The sequence below is a fragment of the Micropterus dolomieu genome, linkage group LG12 (assembly GCF_021292245.1).
Source record: "Micropterus dolomieu isolate WLL.071019.BEF.003 ecotype Adirondacks linkage group LG12, ASM2129224v1, whole genome shotgun sequence".
In the NCBI taxonomy this organism is placed as follows: domain Eukaryota; kingdom Metazoa; phylum Chordata; class Actinopteri; order Centrarchiformes; family Centrarchidae; genus Micropterus; species Micropterus dolomieu.
This window is the reverse complement of record NC_060161.1, coordinates 29,691,560-29,711,840: the sequence shown is the minus strand read 5'-3', so window position 1 is coordinate 29,711,840 and position 20,281 is coordinate 29,691,560. Positions and strand designations below refer to the sequence as shown.

Here is a 20,281-nt window from a genome sequence, read left to right as displayed (position 1 = left end):
GTCTCCTTGGTTCCCCGTGCCAGTACTTCCCCGACGTCCTCCTCTCCCTCCACTCCAGTCCCTCTCACCCTTTTTCCCCCAATAAACCTCCTTCCCTCTGAACGCTGCATTTGGGTCCTCTCTGTCCACACACCACACCTCGTAACAGAAACCATGTAAACCTCTTCTGGTACAACTCCTAAATAAGATTTTGAACCTGAAAATGAGCATAATATGACCACTTTAAAAAAAATGTAAATAGACAATTATGAGAAGTGCCCTATTTTCAGAGGTGGGACCGAGTCATCGTTTTACAAGTCTGAGTCAAGTCTCAAGTCTTAGCACTCAAGTCCCAAGTCGAGTCCCAAGTCCAGACCGATCATAACTGGCAAGTCCGAATCAAGTCTCAAGTCAAGGACCAACAAGTCCAAGTCAAGTCCAAGTCTTAAACTTTGAGTTTCGAGTCCTAAACAAGTCATAATGCGCTCTTCACCAAACTTAAAAAACATTTCAAAAGTTTTTTCAAGTTAAAAATAAAATAAATGTATTGATTGAAGCATTAGCCTGTACAGAAAGAAGGCAGAGGTGCAGTTTCACAGATGTTCTATAATTTCATGAATTAAATTAAATGTTAATATAGGGCTGCTTATTATTTTGGGTCAATATTGAGATCGCAATTATTTAACAGGATTACTCATTGCCTTAGGAAACATTAAACTATTGAACTTCTAAAATGTAATACTTTCTTTTTAAAAACTATTATATGCATTACTCCAAAATCTCATAGCCCATGAAATAAGAAACAATAATCCAACATTATTAACTTTGCAGCATCTACAGTACAAGAGGTAGCAGCACAGTTTCAGCTTTGGGTGACAGATGGGTCACTGAGGGGGCTCTGTGTGTGCATGTGTGCGTGTGTGTGCGTGTGTGCGTGTGTGTGTGTGTGTGTGCGTGTGCGTGTGTGTGTGTGTGTGTGTGTGTGCGTGTGTGTGTGTGTGTGTGTGTACACAGAGGGGAGCAGAGCAGGTGACAGGTGAACTACTCGAGTTGACGAAGTTACGTTACAGTACGCTGAAATAAAACCGTGGTGTTGGGAGATGCAGTGACAGAAACCAGCGGTGAGAAAACTATAAATCGCTATGTCATTAGAAGACGCAGACACAGTGGATATTTTACAAGCACCGATCAGGTAAAGCAACACTGAACACACCTTTTAGGGAGGGACGAGAGCCTCAGCTGTAAATTAAAGAGGTTCGCTGGATTTATAAAACAAAACGAGTGTCGTTGTGAAACAGAACTCAACGCTTATCTTAATTAACTTGTTTTATAATTGGTGGAAGCAGCTTCACACAACAGCTGCGGCAGTCTCTCTACACTGTTTCGTCCTGACCTTTCTTACCTCCATGAGATGGAGGAATTTAGAAAGTTGTGTAGCGCTGCGTCAGGGCCCCAGCTGTTGTGCATGATTTATGCGTAAAATTCATAGTAGAAGGCGTACTACACAACCCATTGAAGGTACCAGAGAGGGAGTGGGTCGCTGGGGCGTACAGGGCCAGGGACAGGAGATTGCGGTGCGGCCGGCAGCGCTTCGGACGGTCGGTGATTGTTCCCTCTTGCTGGAGGAAGCCACGTCTAATTGACCACCGCGCTATGTTGATGCGCTGTGCAGTTTTTTATATCATAATTTATATTTGGGCATGGGGAGTGTCAAGTCAGCTCAAGACAAAAGGCTCAAGTCCGAGCGAAGTCAGGAGTAATTTGTTTTAAAGTCAAAGTCGAGTCTAAAGTCATCATTTTTGTGACTGGAGTCTGACTCGAGTCCAAGTCATGTGACTCGAGGTCACACCTCTGCCTATTTTTCACTTGGGCCCGTGCCCCTCAAAATGTCTGTGCACGTCCGTGTACCTGCGGATCCAGGCGACCTCCTTCAGACTCTCTACACTCCACTCCTGGTAGATGCTGCAGGCCTTATCCTCAGACCCAGACACCAGCGGGGAACCAGGCTTGAGCTCAGCCAAAAAGTCCCGGAGGCAGGCCCGGGCCGACAGAGCCACCAGCCAATAGATCGGCTCCTCCAAAACCACAGAGTGGAAAGACTGCAGGGCGAAGTGGAGCCACTGTGGGGGAGGCGAAGTGAGGGGGCTCTGGAGGAGGAGACAATCAAAAACTAAATTACATTTTGTTCACATTCTGCCAATTTCATACATTTTTTTATATAGCTTTATATTTATATAGGTGGATGTTGATTGTTTTTGAACACTTTGTATGTGTAAAACGTCTTGGTAATAAAGCTGTTTCTGATTTAGTCTGATCATGTTAGGAGTGTGGTTTTGTGTTCATGTCTTTCCTGTTTATTATTTTTTGTTCTAGTTTACTTAGTATCTGGTTTCATGGGTGTGGTTTTGGGGTCTGTGTTTCTATAAGCTTTATTTGATCTCGTCATGTTTAAGGTTTTGTGTTTTGTAGCTAAGTTTAGTCTTTTGTTCATTCGCATGTTTAAGTTTTCTTAGTATCTGTCTTGTCTCTTATCTTAGTTCTTCGTCCTGCATTTTAGTTCTTAGTTCCGTGCTTTAGTTCCTGTTTTGTGTTTTTCCTGGTCTGTGTACTTCTGTGTTTTATTTATTTTTTTTGGTCTGTGTCTTAGTCCTTAGTTTTATGTCTCCATGTTTTAGTGTATACACTAAAACATGGAGACAAACTGACATGCCCTGATTTTGCAGTCTTTCCATGTTTTGTGTTTTACTTTGGTAGATCTGTCTTTGTGTGTTCCCATGTACTTCCTGTTTTATTTTGTAATCTTCTGTGCCTGGTCTAGCTTTACTCCTGTTAGTTTAGTGTATTTTTGTCTTGATTATTAGTTTGGTACCTCTGCCTTTGTTTTAGTACTTTTGTTTATGGATAAGTGTCTGCTTGTGTTTGTAGTCATTTCGGTTTATTCTGTTCTGTATTAGTTTCCTGCCTGGTTGCCTTGCTTTTTCACTCTGCCTCATTTCACTGTATCTCTGCTGTTCCTAATTAGCTGTTCATGTCATTCACCTGTGCACTCCCTCCCTGCTCGTTTGTCTGTGTATATATTGCCCTCAGTTGTTATCAGTATTTGCCATGTTGTTGTCTGATGTTGAGTGGTCTGTTCTGCTGTTGCCTTTGGAATACTCTGCCTGTGCTCTGGATTATCTTTTCCTTTACCTTGTGATCCCATGTAAGCTTGTCTCAGTTAGGTTTTTGAGTTAATCAATATTTTAAATTGCACCTTCTTCGTGTATTGTCTGCAGTTGGGTCCACGCCTCTACTACCTGCCACTGCACTCAGCCTTATCTCATGACAGATCAAGGTTCTTACATCAGGCATTTTTAATGTGATCGGGCGTAATTCTCCTTATTATCGACCAAAAATGCTCTTTGTAAACACATCCTGTCTGTCTCACCTGGTTTCTGCTGCTGTAGTGTTGAAGTGTGTCCAGCAGCAGTGATTTTGTGTTCTCATCTGCTTCCTGTAAACTACACATCAGGGCCTGCAGGAACAAACAAGACTCTTACATCACAGCCCAGTCACACCAGGTGGGGCTTGTACCACAAAGCGAGCTCAACATACCCATGATATCTTTCAGTGATCTGGCTTAACTAACTCTAACAATCACGGCTGGGAAAAGTGGTACCACGAAGCTGATTATCAACTCGGTAACTCAACCCAGGGCTTCCCAATTCAGTCGTGAGTGCGTTCACATAAAAGAGGCGGTGTTAGCAGCAGATGACCAATCACAGACATGAACAAGTCCACTGGCAGCAGAGCGTCATATTTTATGAACTAGGATTAAACTGTAACACTACAGAAATACGACAGCAGCACGGCTGCAGCTGACACATGCAGGGAGAAAATCGCTGAGTGAATGCCTAAATGAACAGGCCTAGTCTATAATAGTGCATTGATTTGATGTGTCCTTATGAGCTGTATGAAAACATCAGCCTTATTCTTTCAGCTCGGCTGTGTGTCGGCGTTTCCACATTAATTGTCATTGACATTGTTGTCACTTCAAAAATGAGAATTTTTTTTTAACACACTCAAAAGTGATCCAAACATTGTTCTAAATTAACTTCATAAAGAAATGAAACAAACTCCATTCTTGCCATAAAATGTGCTCATAGTGGTTGAAAGACTGAATTTCAACATTTAGGCTACTGAAAACTCACTGTCCACATCGCAAAAGATGGGGCAGAACATGACTACAGTCTCTGTGGTAGGCCTATAAGAAAGCAATACTAACCTATAATAGATAGCCTACATTCATATTAAAATTTAGTATTTCAATATCCCTACCAAACTGCTCATAATATTCAGCCTCACATAAGAAAAATAAAACCTATTTATTTTAACGGCTGCGTCAGGCTGTGTGAAATGGATTGGGAGTAAATATATTAAACACATTTCAAAGCAATAAGTAGGCTTATCCTGCTGTACTGTAAAAACCTGTAGGCAACAATAGCCTAATGCTTTTAATCAGTCACTGTAGGATTATATCGCTTTATAGACAAGAGTTTCTCCACATCACCGCAGCAAACATAAAGCAGCATATTGGCTAAAACAATCTGTTGGATTTCCTTCAGATGGTGATGTCACTTTCCAAGAGAGCTGAACATAACCTGCTCCGGAGCAGGTTATGTTCAGGGGCCCAAGCCGTTCAGCACAAGTTACCATGGCGATCTACCCCGGTAAGTAGTGAACCACCTTCGTGGTACTGAAAACCCAGGAATAACCCCGAAGTTACCTGGATAAGCTCAAATCCTGCTTCGTGGTACAGGCCCCAGTTCACCTCAGACTGGGATATAATCACATCTACAGCAGAGAGCAAACGTCAAGTTACTCAAATCATGTTTTATGGTTTCTCAGGAGGAAACGTAACCAGGTTCCCCTCCTCCATGAGCAGGACTCAGGCAACAAGTTATGTTTGGGATGACTCACCTAACACGGAGTTTAGTAGGTATCGGGTGAGGAAAAAGTGCATTTAGAAAGTTACTTACTTAAAAGGGGCTATAGGTTATGTAGTTTTCAGTGGCCTCCAGTGGAGAGGTTTCAGATTACAACCACTACCTTCTCTTCCTAGTGCGTGTGCTCGAACTAACGAGCGAGCCTAAACAAAGTCCAACACACCAGGAGACAGTTTCTCACAACATCCTGGAAACTCAGGTAAACTCCCACTGCAGTGTTACAGTAATATTTTTTAATCAGTTTTAGGTTAAATTAATGCTCGTTACATTTTCGACAGCTGTAACGTTAAGTAACTTTATTGCCATTGTTGTGTCACAGCGTAAGATGCAAAGAACATTGTCGTCCGTTGTAAACTTTGTGCGACCAGCAAAAAGGTTTTGACCGCGAACAGTTCTACATTTATACTCAGGCTAATTGAAGCACCAGCTAAAGCAGCACATCAACGTGAAACTCAGAAAGAAACTCCGGCCGTTGCTGCCAGTGATGCTTGAACTCGTAGGGACAGAGTGGCGTTATATCACCCAGTAATAAGTACAGTAGCTAATATTACTTTTTTAAGGAGTACATACTAAGTAATTAGTAGGTCATAGCTATATTTTTGAGTAACTTGCCCAACACTGACTTGACAATAAGGATCGGATAAATTGGGTATGTTTTGATTACTGCTTGTTATAGGCTATCTAATGTTTACTTTGACTTTGTGAATGGTTGCTTTTTAAGTCGTCCTTATGTTAATGGTTTTTGTGAGTTATAAGAAAATTCTCTTGAATGGTTGTGACAGGGTTTATAAAAGGCCATTTCAGACGGCTTGGATCCGCGGGGTCGCTCTGCGCTCAGGCAAACAACCGCTTCGTGAGGTAACCATGGCAACGACTTCTGTGAAACTGTCGCAGTCATTCTCGTCTCACACACATGCCCGCCTGCTGTCAGATTTGAAATGTCAAACTTTTTCCTACAATTTATCAATAGACAGAGACTGATCTGCTGTTTTATCTGAGTTTCCTGAATAATATAACTGTTTCTTTAACAGTCAGGCCCCCAGGTCTTAAACAGGCAACAACCTTTGCTGCTGACTCTTATTCATTAAAAATAACCCATTAACTTTTACTGAACTAATTTGAAAGTTAGTAGTTATATTATTTAGTTATAGACTCAATTATTTAATGTTACACATTTAGCTGTTGAGAGGTTGCAATGGATTAGACAATTGTCTTTGATTCCCACTGCAACACATCCACCAAATAAGTTATTGTCATTGGGTGTTGGGGGGTCTCTGTATATTTTCCTGCTTTTTTGCCCTTTGCCAATCACATGCCCGATTGTTGTATGTTATGTGGGTCATGTAAGTTACAGTTACTGAGATGGTGGAGAAGCTGTGTACCTGAGTATCTGTAAAATAACAAAATCTAAATTCAATGTTACGAAGTTAACAGCGGTAGATCTGCACATAGGATAGTAATGTGTATTGCTTCAGCTGGTGAAGTAATTTAACATGCTTTGCAGTGATGTTAGTTCACCTCCCCAGCTGCTGGAGAGAGCTGAAAATCACAGACTGATGAGGGTGGACGAGCATCAGAGGATCAGAGTTTAGTTTAGTAAAGAAAGAAATGCAGAGAGATCAACAGGTAGAAAGACAAACCAGGCAAAATCAAAACCTCTGACCTCCAGTGTGCTGCTGACTCTGTGCAGATAGAGCGCCTCCTGCTGCATGAAGTTGTTGTAGCAGCGCTGAGTCAGCTGACCAGACCAGAGCTCCTTGAGGAAGGAGGACGAGCGGAGAATCTCCTCCGCCAACAAGTAGCTGTTGCCCCACACAACATCAAACAGACTCAGAACGGGAACGATGCCTCAGATAAAGAGGGGAAGAAAATCAAAATGTTGTTGCTATGTGATGTTTAATAGTCCTGCACAGGGATGTGCACAAATATTTTTGGGGACGGGGGCTCAAGTGTATAAAAGTTAAATATATTAACACAACTTTGAATTCCTAACCAATTTATTTCAGTTCCCTCACACTCACGCAATTGTTTCATATTCATCGGATTTCAACAAAATATGACGACCTTATTAGACACAGATTTTACTGTATTCACCTGTAGTGTCTCCATTAAGTACTGTACGTTAACCTGCATGGCATTAGCTGAACTTTAGCTAACTTATTACATTAGCTAGTAGCTCATTGTCATGCATGTTAGCAAGACATAAGTTAACTATATTTGTCTTTTTGGCTAATTAGCTGTAAACGTGAGGCACTGGTAGCTTAGTCTTTTTTCCCCATCACCTCCACACAAGCCAAGAAAACCACAGCTGGCAGCAGAGGGAGGCTGCTGCCTGTGTGCTGCGCTGCTGCGCAGACAGGGGGGAGGGCATCTCCATGACAAAGTCTTTGTCTCCCGACCTTATTTTTATTTTTTAATCAATAAATATATTTGTTTGACAGGAAAGGAACAGGAATACATACAGGTGAAACTTGAAAAATTAGCATTTCGTGCAAAAGTTAATTTATTTCAGTAATTCAGCTTAAAAGGTTAAACTAATATTATATAGACTCATTACGTGCAAAGTGAGATATTTCAAGCCTTTATTTGATATAATTTTGATGATTATTGCATTCAGCTTATGAGAACCCCAAATTCAAAATCTCAGAAAATTATAATATTGTGAAAAGGTTCAGTATTGTAGGCTCAAAGTATCACACTCTAATAAGCTAATTAATCCAAAACACCTGCAAAGGGTTCCTGAGCCTTTAATTGGTCTCTCAGTCTGGTTCAGTGGAATTCACAATCATGGGGAAGACTGCTGACCTGACAGTTGTGCAGAAAACCATCATTGACACCCTCCACAAGGAGGGAAAGCCTCAAAAGGTAATTGCAAAAGAAGTTGGATGTTCTCAAAGTGCTGTATCAAGGCACATTAATACAAAGTTAAGTGGAAGGGAAAAGTGTGGAAGAAAAAGGTGCACAAGCAGCAGGGATGACCGTAGCCTGGAGAGGATTGTCAGGAAAAGGTCATTCAAATGTGTGGGGGAGCTTCACAAGGAGTGGACTGAGGCTGGAGTTACTGCATCAAGAGCCACCACCAAGAGCCTTCAAATGTCGTATTCCTCTTGTGAAGCTACTCCTGAACAACAAACAACGTCAGAAGCGTCTCACCTGGACTAAAGAAAAAAATAACTGGTCTGTTTCTCAGTGGTCCAAAGTCCTCTTTTCTGATGAGAGCAAATTTTGCATCTCATTTGGAAACCAAAGTCCCAGAGTCTGGAGGAAGAATGGAGAGGCACACAATCCAAGATGCTTGAAGTCCAGTGTGAAGTTTCCACAGTCTGCTTTATTAAGTCCAGAGTCAGCGCAGCCGTCTACCAGGACATTTTAGAGCACTTTATGCTTCCTTCAGCAGACGATCTTTATGGAGATGCTGACTTCATTTTCCAGCAGAACTTGGCACCTGTCCACACTGCCAAAAGTACTAAAACCTGGTTCAATGACCATGGGATCAATGTGCTTGACTGGCCAGCAAACTCGCCTGACCTGAACCCCATAGAGAATCTATGGGGCATTGCCAAGAGAAAGACGAAAGACATGAGACAGAACAATGCAGAAGAGCAGAAGGCCGCTATTGAAGCATCCTGGTCTTCCATAACACCCCAGCTGTGCCACAGGCTGATAGCATCCATGCCTACGCCGCATTGAGGCAGTAATTCATGCAAAAAGGGCCCGAACCAAGTACTGAGTACATATGCATGATTATACTTTTCAGAGGGCTGACATTTCTGTATTTAAAATCCTTTTTTTTTTTTATTGATTTCATGTGATATTCCAATTTTCTGAGATTTTGAATTTGGGGTTTTCATAAGCTCTATGCAATAATCATTGAAACAATTTGCATGTAATGAGTCTATATAATATATTATTTTCACCTGTTAAGTTGAATTACTGAAATAAATGAACTTTTGCACGGTATGCTAATTTTTTTGAGACACACCCCCCCTTTCGCTCCAGGAACAAAAAGGTCAGGTGGGAAAAAAAGTATGAAGTGGACTTTGAGTTGTGATTGTTTTGTCAAACTGGTTTTTCCAAAGTCAGATATTTCTTTGCCATAAGTACTGGGACACTACAACAACCAGTAAACTGTTACCTGGTTTCCTGTCGCTGGAGAGGACTTTTGAAGAGGAGCTGGTGATAAACAGAGGAGATATTCAAAATGAGCAGATAATACAAAAAAAATGAGTCGTGAGCTGTTTGAAGCTCGATCATCACACATCAGGGGTCTCCTTTATAAAACCGTGCGTACGCACATTCCCTTTATAAATCACAATCAACTTGAAATGTGGCGCATGTGAGGGAGATCCATGTCCGACCTATAGTTGCCTATAAATGTTCAGTGAAACGCCCCTCACTAATATTAATACATACTGACTGCATGAAGAAAAGGAGGCAAATTCTGACAGAAAAGCTACAAAATGAAATTTAACTCTGTGACCCTGACGTTCCTTTTGGTGAAGCTGAAGCATGTTGTTTGGTGGGTAAAAAACGCACTTTCACGCAACGCTTGTGCACCAAAGGAAAGGGGGCACCAGAGCTCCACCCCTTTAAAACTGATCTGCAGGAAGAGGTATCCCTCTTGAGTAGTGACTTCACTGGCTGGAGAGGGACACACACACGCAGGACGGGATGACCCAGGTACTAATTTGGATTCCCCCATTTATAAAGAGAGTAAACCAAATGCATTCCGCTTGTGTTTAAACATTTATTTAGGCTACACAAACAGTCCACTCACTTAACAATGCTACTGATGAGTTAAAAGAAATATGACTTGTTTTATGTGACACACACTGAAATATTTCTTTAATAAAATAGTGTTATATTTTCCATAATGCATTTTTACAAGCAGGGCATCACATCCTAACGCTGGCGCACAGCGTTTGGCTCAATAAGGCAACAAGCATGTGATAACAATATATGAAACTATGTTCTCCTATTTGCTCGACTGACAGATTGAAAATGGCATCAATTTAAATGTAATTTCTCCTCCTGTTCACATTATTTATGAGAGTAAATTGCACTGCATGCAAGTATTAATTAAAATGATTTCCGATTGAACTGTACAACATATTTGAGGTAATATCTCTGTTTGTGTTTATTATCCTGAATCTGGTTCTTTTTGTGTGCTGCAAATTATCTTAAATTATGTTTTTTTGCACACTTCAGGGTGAGTAAATCGTGTGTTCGTTTATTCAGAAAGGTTTTAGACCTACAATGCTCAGAGGTAATGTTTACATTTATTTTACACAATAATAGGCCTATTCATTTCAAACATGTGAGTCGCTGTTTCTCTTTTCTCCTCTTTATGTGCGTACGCATGGCTCAGAGTTTACTTACAGGACCGCACATTCTCCCATCAAGTTTGTTTTTTTATAGATCACAACCTTTGCTTGGGAAGTGGCATATGCACGTTTCCAGCCCTGTTTTGTACGTACACACCGTTTATAAATGAGACCCCTGGACTTTGCATTTTATTTTCATACATTTTCAGTTTAAAGCTTTCACTGGAAGCAGATTTAGAGTTGCCACTGCTCCAGTTCCTGTTTACCTTTTCATGGTCTTTTCATGTAAACCTACTTGGCAGTAAAGCTGATGTTTAATCTGATACTCAACTGATCAGTCACTTAAAGTAAGTAACCTGAACTTCCTCCAACATTGTTTTCTAATGTTTTAGCCGAATGGTTTTTAAAAGCACCAGATCTCATTTCAAGGAACTAAAAGGTTCCTTCAGCCCATTGTTTTGTGTGTTTCCACCATGCTCTAAAGACCTGCTAAGATTGGGCAAATTAACCACCTGACGTAGGCTGTAGGCCTATACGCTGTGCAAAGCAATGCACAGCCATTATTTGTAACCACTATCCATGAGCAGAATTTATTCCTGAATACTTCCTGAATGATGAAAACTTAAAACAACAACTTCAGACCCAGTATTTAGCGTAACTCCATCAGCTGTTTGCTGTAAACACACCAGTGCACGACTGGCTGCTATTTCCGAGCAATAGCCTTTAATTTTTTTGATTGTGATTTATTGGTTTGCAAACAACGGTGGAAAAGAGAGGAGCAGTTGTAGAAAATCACCCGACATTCTCCAGTTAAAGCCAGTAGCCTCTACTCGCCCATTCAGAATTTCACTGCAAAGCAAGCCCCACCCCTCAAAAGTACCAGTACTTTTGGAAAGTACTAGCCCCTGAGCAGGGACTTTTTGGGGGGTAAAATAAAGACCCTAGAACTAAATTTAGACCCTGGTCCCGCTGGTGTTCCTCCAAAGGTTCCTAGTTCTGGGGTATAACTCCTTTGGTCGAAATGCAGCTAATGTGGGGTCCGGGGACCCCAGGGGGTCTTTGAGGAGGTTCTAGGTGGTCCCCAGCAAAAAGGACAATAGTTTATTTTTGTTATAATTCTATCCATAAGTAGCACAGTGACAGAATGTGTGACTATTTTGGTCACGGGGTTCATACACTTTCTAAAAGTAAAATTCCAATCAGATGGGGAACCCTGGGACAAAATCTTATCAAATGGGGGTCCGTGGTCTAATTTGTGTTAGTTTAGGGGTCCCCTAGCCTACCTGGCTGTGTTGGAGCAGATGTAGAACCTGAGCTCTCCACAGGGGGCGCTGTGCAGCTTTCCACCTAAACACAAAACTCACACTAAGATTTGGTTTAAGTTTTTAGATTTTTAAAAAGAAGAATAATGAAGTATTATTAAAAATCAACAAATCGTAACACATTCATTTTTCACTTTAAAATAATAATCCATTTATAAACTACATTGATCCATTCATTCCTTGTTTATTCTTTTACTTTTTGGTTCCATTTCCATGCAAGCCCCGCCCTCGCTGGTCTTTCCCTGCCTCTGATTGGTCCAATCACTCATCCTGAAGGGGGAGTTGTCGCTCCAAAACCAAGAGCCGTTCTTCAGACAGAAAAACAAAGAGCCAGGTTCTTTAGTTATTAGTTACTTTACAAATTCACATTTTTGCAGACAAAACATGTGAAGAGCTTATAAAATGTTTTGTTAATAATATTGAGATTTGAGCTGTTGGTTGGACAAAACAAGCACTGTGAAAGTGTCACTTTAGCTACCTTCTAATGTGAAGATGAAAACCATATTATCATCACTATCTTACTGCTGTGTACATTCTCCAAACGCAACACAAATAAAAAAAAATGCACTGCACAATTATTTCCTGTATACACGTATACCTACTGTATATTTGTATAATAATAACTGTATTAGTCTGTATCAGTGGTTCTTAACTTGAGGGTCAGGACCCCCCTGGGGATCGCGAAAATGCTACTGTAGACACAAAAATAGAAAAAAAAGAGACGGACTATAGTTGTGAATGGAATCACTTTGGGTCAAGACTGTATGGCTGCAGCCTGGAGCCTCCCGTCTCATGCCCTCCCGTCTCATGCCCTCCCGTCTCATGCCCTCCCCCCTGGTGCCTTCCGCTAGCTTCTACGGTGCAAAATAAAAACTCACGTCTGGTTCGTTCTCTCTCCTCGTACTTTGGTGTTTTTGAACTAAATAGTTACGGCAATCATGCGAATGAATAAAATACTTAATAAAATATCTGCTGCCTATCCTGTATATGTGCCAACCCAAAGACACACACACACACACACATACACACACACAATAGAATAAGCAATTGTATTTGCAGCGATTTCCCTATTAAGAGTGGAAACAATATAGAATATATAAATAAAAACGAGTCTTGGAGAGAGTATAACATGTTTATTATTTTGTTCTTCATTATCACTGTCGTCCCGCACATTTCTGCAGGATCTAGGGTGGGGATCTTCAGAAGACATCCCCTGCAGCTCACCTCTTCAGACAGTCTTTTTTGTTAGCAACAAGTCACTTGCTCAGCACAGTTGGCTGTGCTCTATGCATGTGTTATTTAAAAAAAAAAAACACTGATGTGTTCCTTAGGTAAAATCAAATAAAGAAACTACTGAAGTCTGTTATCATAAATTGCTATAGGTAACAAGTTAGTGCTGAGCTAATATTCGCTAAAAAACGTCTAATGGAAACACTCTTGCAGTTTAAAGTGTTTAAAGTCATGGCAGGTTTCATCAAATACGTTAACGTCAGGGACACAACAGGCCAAAATCGTAATTTAAAAGTTTATACGTGTTTAATTGATTGCATGAATGAACTTACCCGTGACTCCGACACTTTTTCCTTCTGCTGCTGCTGCTGCTTCTTGTCTTGATTAAGACCGGATTGCAACAACAACAGGAGTGGGTAACACACACACATTCGCGACTTCCATTTTGACACTTAAAACTACGTTTAAAACAATCTTTCTACCAGATTGCTGGAATGTCATTATAATAGCATTATCATTAGCGTGACAGTCTTCATTTATCAGTTCAAAAACACCAAAGAACGAGGTAGAAATAGGGAACAAGACGCAAGCTTTTATTTTGAAATGCAGAAACTAGCGGAAGGCACCAGAAGGGAGGGCATGAGATGGGAGGCTCCAGGCTGCAGCCATACCCGTCCCCTTTGGGTGGACACTGTAAATATTTTGCACTGTTTAGTCCAGTAGGTGGCAGTAATGCCAACCGCTATGAAACGACAAAGAAGAATCAGGCCCCGATCAGACAGAAAGCGCTTTGCAGGTTCGAAAACGTGAGGTGCACAGCAATGCCTTTTTTGGTTGAATTTGGAAAAGAGCAAAGCGCTGTGTTTTTATCATGTTGCTAGGCAACAACCAAATCAGCTGTCCTGTGAGTCTAATCAAAGATTATAGCGCCAGCGATCTGTAATCTTTGGTTTACTGCTAAGTAAAAACTGTTGTGGTGGCAGCCCAGCTGACAGTGAGCGTCCTGGCTTTTTCTCCTTTTTGTCTGTGATTCTGTTTTTTCCCTGGTTTTCTCTGTCCTACCTGCCTCCCTGTGTCTCCTCCCCTGTGTGTGCCTTCTCTCTCTCTCCCTCTGCTCCTGAGCCCAGCCAATGACCTGCACCTGCACCTCGTCAGCCTGCCACATCTGCCAGCGATCAGCCTCATCTCCAACCGTTCTTCTACCCCGGTTCTCCAGTCAACCCCTGCTTGATCGTCGTTGCTCCCAACCTGGTGCCAACCTCTCAAACTCAGGTTTAAATAATCTTTGTTTTCCAGCCCCCAGTTATTCCTCACACTAACCCTGTCTTTCTGTCTGTTTCCCTCCCAGGTTCACTCACCCGCATCCTCCGTTCTGTTGGCTGGGCTCATTCTCCGGTCCTCTCCTCTTCAGACTTCCCCCACGGCGTCCTCCCAGTTCTCCCTTGCCTCCTCCCTTCCTCGGCCCCAGTGTCCCCCGGCTCTCTGGTCTCAGTCAACTCGGTTCCCCGTGTCTGTGTTTCCCCGGCTTCCACCTCTCCCTCCACTCCGGTCCCTCAACCCCTTTTTCCCTCAAACCTCCTTTCCTCTGAGCGTTGCATTTGGGTCCTCTCTGCCCCCACACCACACCACCCTTAACAAAAACTGTCATATTAGCAGAAACTTGATCACAACTCGCAGGTCTGTGTCTTTTGTTGTTAAAAACATCTGCTTTAAAAAAAACAGACAAACAGAGGGCGTCTGCTCTCGCATTGTTTGAGTGTTGGAGGTGTACAAACACACAGAAGACAGGGAAGGGGAGATACTACACTGCTGGTAGTAGCCTACCAGTTGGTCCAGGTGCTTCGTCTTGCTGATGGTCGGTTTAAGGCTTACTTTAAGATGACTGGGACAGTTTGTTGCAGTCTCCGGACAATTCAAGCAACTGTAAACTTTGGTTAGCACAACTGAGTACCCGTCTCTCCATTCATTAGATTGGACAATGGAAAAAAAACGCAAATAAGGTCGGGCACTTTTCTGTCCAGAGATGAATTTTTTTCGACTCTGTGTGTTCAGAGCGCTCTTTTGAAAACGCAAGGCGCAGCATGCGGCCAAAACGTGAGGCTCACAGGGCACATAAACAGCACGCAGGAGGCTCACTGATAAGTAATAGATAGTAATAGTAATAAAATTTTAAAAAATGCGCCTCTCACCGCAAAAAATGCATTCTGTCTGATGGTGGGAGTCGCAAAAATATTTTCAACTTCAAAAAGGGGTCGGAATGCCAGAAAGGTTAAGAACCCCCCCTGGTCTATATAGTTTTTTTTTTTTTTTACTTTTTTATGTTACACTAATTTAATATAAATGTAATTATCTGTTAAAGAGGTCATATTATGCAAATTTTCAGGTTCATCATTTTATTTAGGGTTTGTCCCAGAACAGGTTTACGTGGTTTCATTTTCAAAAAACACCATAGTTTTTGTCATATTGCACATTGCTGCAGCTCCTCTACTAGTGATGCATCTTACCTCTACATAATCTTTGTTGGGAGTACCACATGTGCAATTCCTAGTTAAGGACTACTAGCCAATCAGAAGCAGAGTAGGGCGGACCCTGAGAAGCCGGTAAACACGGCTTCAGTTCAGCTATATGTTCCCCTTATTAGTTTGGCGAAATGGACTGGAGCAAGAGTTTCAGAGTGGTGAGTTATTAATCTGTAACAAATGTATCTTTCATCCATAAAGTTTTAAATAAGCTCTGTCTCTACATCACAGCAACATCTTTATGTCCATTGAGTGTCTGGAGGGTAGCTAGTGTTTGGAAGGGAGAGGAGAGGTGTTTGCTGCAGCGCAGTGTTTTTCCACCGGTGTTTTTGAGGGTGTGTCGGAGTAGCCGCTTGCCGAGCGTTATATGACGCGCATTTTGCTTTCATCCATGTGTTGTCACAGGGATGAAAGGGAAACGGCTGGACTACAAACGAGCTCTTTTCAGGCAGTTCAGAGCAGTGCTGTCTGCGGGAGATGGGAACTCCCTTTGGGCTGGACTTTGGACTTTTTCCCTTTGTAAACCTATTAAATGCACAAAAAAGGTATATAACTCAATAAAGGAGAGGGCAAAAGCCAAAAAGAACCACTCCTTTAAGTTTTGTTTTCACACTTAAGACCTTAAATCTCATTTCCAATTTATTGCCTTGATCCAATTCTTTTTATTAATTGTTCACATAATTTTTTTTTAAATGTGGCTCATATTAGACTTAGTGTGAACTGGGACAGGCTAAAAGTGACCTGCATGCGCAGAAGAATAATACTACATCACACGCTGTTGCACGGAAGTAAACATGAAGGGCACAATGGTTAGTGTCTATGGTTTTATTTTTAAGTTGATTTCAGGAGGAAGAAATTGAGTTTGTGAGCAGAAAGAGAACTAATTTTTTAATTGTGGAGTTTTTATGTTCACTACGGCTCCAGCTAGACTTCAGACCTCCAGACAGTCGCATCGCAAAATATCTGACCTATATCTGATTTGGACCACATATAAAATCCAAACTGGAAAATATCAGAGTATTTGTGACTTTAGCTGTTCACACTGCTAAATCAGATCTGAGTCACATATGTGAAAAAAGATCAGATTTGGATAACTTTGACCTGCAGTCTGACCGTCTCAGTCACTAACTAACGTGCTAACGCACTTTGGAAGGTAGTTTTTGCAATCTGAAACCGCACCGCTTGAGGCCGCTGAAAACTACATATAGCCACTTTCAGTAACATTTTCAATGCAGGACTTGGGAGGTGTTTTTAAATAAAGTCCTGATATAAGAACAAGAGTACAGCACGCTGACACAGACACCATACCTGCTGTTCCTGGTATCCACCCAGCCACACAGGTGTGTGTGTGTTTGCTAGCAGACGGACAAACTGTCTCTCCTCTGGTGTGTGAAGCGACGCCAGTTTACCAGCTGCCTGAGAGCACAATAACTAACACACACATACACACACACACACACACATTACACCACATCAAAGCCATGTAATACTGAATCTTCTGTTTTATAAACTTAAATGTGTTGTATCTTCAGTTTACATCGGCATCGCTCCAGGAGCTCCACACAGGGTAGAAAGCGAAGCATCTCTGCCCAAACAGGAGCCACCGAGGTGGGCATGAAAAGACCTGCTCCGTCCCTGCTGACACGTTATTTAATTATTAAGTTAGAAAAGGCCATTTGAATTACATATTTATTCATTATAATGAACAAACCCACTGTGGAGACAAGAAATGTCATTATTATTTTAATGTGACTGACAGGAATCTCCATCTTCCTGTTTTTTTCTTACCTGAAGATGACAGTGAAGCAGACGTCTCAGTCAGGAGGACAGTCAAGACGAGAGGAACTAACACACGCACCATCATTTACCTGTAACACACACATATACAAATATTTACATCACAGCAGAGACACATTTTAACTTTATCTTCTGGTGTTTTATGATCACTGTGTTTTTATTTATTTATTTCTGTAAAGCACTTTTTAACCTTGTTAAGCAAAGTGCTGCATAAAGTTTATTATTATCTTACAAAAAAAGAGTGAAGAATAGCTCTTATCAACTTCAAAAAGGAAGTTGAGGAAGTCAGACACCTGCTGTAGGGAGGAGAAACTACAGCAGAACGGAGGAAAACTGAAAGAGGACTTAGAGTAGCTAAAGGAGGACTGAAAGTCTTAATCCAGTGTTGACATCTAGCCTCAAGAGAGAAAAGTAGTGAAAAGTACATAAAATTACAAAGAGTGGCTTTACCTCACGTTCAAGTCTCAACCAAATCCAGATGTTAGCACCACTGTGCTGAGCCTGAACATGGTTGTAGACAGTAAGTCTAGTTGTATTTTTGATAGGTGTTGTATAGCTGCCTGGTTTGCTTGTCTCCTACCAAAAAAGTCGATGTTGATGCAGAGGAGCCTTTTCAGAAACACAGGGTGATCACATATGAAGGTATTTTTGATGTTTTTTTTGGTTGAAGGTTTTTTTAATGCAAGCAAAAAAAATATTTTGAGAGCATATTTATGGCACTGCAATCAAAAATCAAGTTTGTAATTAAAAATAAACAGGCCTTTTTTGTGTCACAAAAAGTTTTCCTTTTCAGTCAGAAAGTTTTACAGGTTAAACCGTTTTGCAAGTGAGAGAGTTTTGCAAGTTGAAAAGTTTTGCGAGTCAAAAATGGTCAAAATAAGAGATTCTATTGGTGGGTTTGACTGACAACATGGTAACATAACTACTCAAAAAGGAGAGTTCCGATAGGCTGTTTGTAATCTCTGGTTAATTTCCCTTTTGTCAGTTTAACAGTCAGGCGCCGCGTTATCAGGCTCTAGAATCAAAAGGTGCCAGTTTTACGATCAACTGCTCATGATTACCACTTAGAGAAAGCAACCTTTCCACCCCCCCTTCCGTTGAGGTCTCTTCAGCAGTCTGTTGAAAGTTGATCTTTAACCCCCCTGCTCCTCTCTGGGAGAGGAAAAGAGGAATTTGGAGTAGCTCCAAATTTATTTAATATAAAATGCACAAATCCACACTGTTGTCCCACTACAAGTAATCATAATAATGGAACCTATGGATAGGAAGCTGTCATAATTTTAAATTTTAATTTACTGTGGGATAAGGTGTTGTGGAGTAAAAATAAAAACAATGGTTCAGCAGGTGCTGTCAGGGAAGAGAGACAGCCACGATGGAAGGTGGGACTTCCATATGCTGTAGCGCATTGGGCCCCAGGTAGAAGTAGACAAAGCAGGGACATTACATGTCCTACATGAGAGACAGAGGACAGGTTAGAAATATTTGCAGCCGGAGAGCGTAGACACAAAATAAGAAGCGCCTGTCACACACCTGATATCTCTAAGCTAATCTAGCTTTACATAACTTTCCCTACAACCCTACACTGAAAATCCTGGGGTGGCACACTAAACCAAAAGCCATAATTGAATTTCAGGAATTCTATTATGCAGTATATAGACTAGTTGAATACTGCACAAAAATATGAGTTAAAGAATCACAGACTGATATACTTTGGTTTCTTATTTTACAGTTAAAATTGTCTAATTTCCATAGACTAGTCCTGTTTGTTTGTTTTTAGTCCTGCTTGATGTGTTATCGTATGTGTTAGGCAATTAATTGTTCTTTAAATAGGAAAGTTAACCTTTTCCTTAAAAAGACAAATACAGCTTTTATTTGTAGGACTGCATTGACGGGGAGGAACAAAACATTTACTGGGAACAAGCCTACTCAAGATTACAGACATCATGGAGCATAAATATTTTTCTTTAAATTCAAATTGAAACATGTGTCTTTATACAGTTGTGTAATTATTTGTAAACATACTAAGTTTGGTGCTATTCATGTTGAACAACTAGGATAGTTATTCTTGCAATATCCCACTTTTTAACAACCGATTTGACCAGTGTCATATTTATATGTAAAAATGGTGGTGGGGCACCAACCATTTTAAAACATAGATACCAGTAAAACTACGATACTCTCTCTTGCTTCTTAACATGTCAGTCATTATTCATGGCTCCACAAAACACTGAACATGAGAGAGCGAGAGGAGTGCACTGACACAAGTTACAGTACCACTGTCACAAACATAGATTTAGAATGCAATATTTAAGCAGACACAACCAAGCTCAAAACAAATGAGCCTACAAGGCCATAAGCAAAAAGCAGTAAGCTCAACACCAGTGAAGTCAACGATGCGCACAGACAGAAGGTTTTAGGGATCCAGAGCCTTTCTATAGCCGCTTTCCACAGAGATCCTGCAATCAAAATGGAAAGAATGTCGGCCAATATATATCCCATTCCCAGCGCCGTACCTTTCATACAGTGCAGCGAGACAGGATATTGGCGTAATAATCCCGAATAATAAGGTAGTATGAAAGTAGTATGAAAACAACAACATCATGACAACAACTGTAATCCGTAGCCTGGTCTCAACCGATCCAGCACAACAATTTGCCCATGCAGGGACCAGCAGCAGAGTCAGGATGATAAAAGATGCTTTCACTCACCAGAGCTGAGGCCTCACCTGAGGAGAAAGGCGGCCGGCGGTTTTTCCTCTGGGCAAACTTCTGGGTGACTGAAGTTTTTCAGACAGTTCGCCGACTCGTCGTGGCCCCACAGTGTTTGTTGTGCTACTCACTGGAGCGCCTGTTGGGGGCAAGTAACATTGAGCACAGTTTCACAGCATCGTCCAGATGACTCCCGCTGTTCTCATGTTTTGCAATCCTCTCAGAAAGATGAAGATGAAAACAGGCACATGACGGTCTCCCTCGAAGCATAATGTTAACAGCCGGTCACACACCACGCTGTCAGGAGCTCCAGTGTTCGTACGACGTTAGCTTGATGTTAGCGATGGTGCTAACCTGTTGCTATCTGCAGACTATTAGCTCTCACACACAGTACAATACACAAAACTGTGTAGCAGT

The 20,281-nt window shown here is 41.4% G+C and overlaps 1 protein-coding gene and 1 long non-coding RNA gene across 4 annotated transcripts in view; one reads left to right on the top strand and one right to left on the bottom strand.

Moving 5' to 3' along the window:
- The window catches only part of LOC123981200, a 50,976-nt gene that overhangs the window by 8,288 nt on the left and 22,407 nt on the right, over nucleotides 1-20,281 (bottom strand). Inside the window, exons 7-16 of one of the 2 annotated variants that reach the window (XM_046065931.1) lie at nucleotides 19,865-20,003; nucleotides 17,148-17,227; nucleotides 16,897-16,994; nucleotides 16,668-16,790; nucleotides 11,807-11,918; nucleotides 11,572-11,635; nucleotides 9,100-9,137; nucleotides 6,628-6,812; nucleotides 3,407-3,493; nucleotides 1,888-2,126 (exon numbers count right to left, since the gene is read on the bottom strand). In XM_046065931.1, coding sequence (XP_045921887.1) covers nucleotides 1,888-2,126; nucleotides 3,407-3,493; nucleotides 6,628-6,812; nucleotides 9,100-9,137; nucleotides 11,572-11,635; nucleotides 11,807-11,918; nucleotides 16,668-16,790; nucleotides 16,897-16,994; nucleotides 17,148-17,223 — 1,022 coding nt within the window. In that variant the 5' untranslated portion in view covers nucleotides 17,224-17,227; nucleotides 19,865-20,003. Of the gene's footprint in view, nucleotides 1-1,887; nucleotides 2,127-3,406; nucleotides 3,494-6,627; nucleotides 6,813-9,099; nucleotides 9,138-11,571; nucleotides 11,636-11,806; nucleotides 11,919-14,198; nucleotides 14,470-16,667; nucleotides 16,791-16,896; nucleotides 16,995-17,147; nucleotides 17,228-19,864; nucleotides 20,004-20,281 lie in introns of those variants that run through there. The other variant, XM_046065932.1, reaches the window with a different exon arrangement.
- LOC123981206 lies at nucleotides 3,086-6,949 on the top strand. Of its 2 annotated transcripts, XR_006827700.1 has the most exons (3): nucleotides 3,086-3,195; nucleotides 5,747-5,822; nucleotides 6,655-6,949. It is a non-coding gene; the product is annotated as an uncharacterized LOC123981206 (long non-coding RNA). The 2 variants fall into 2 exon arrangements; XR_006827701.1 differs by lacking the exon at nucleotides 5,747-5,822 and having other exon boundaries at nucleotides 3,096-3,181.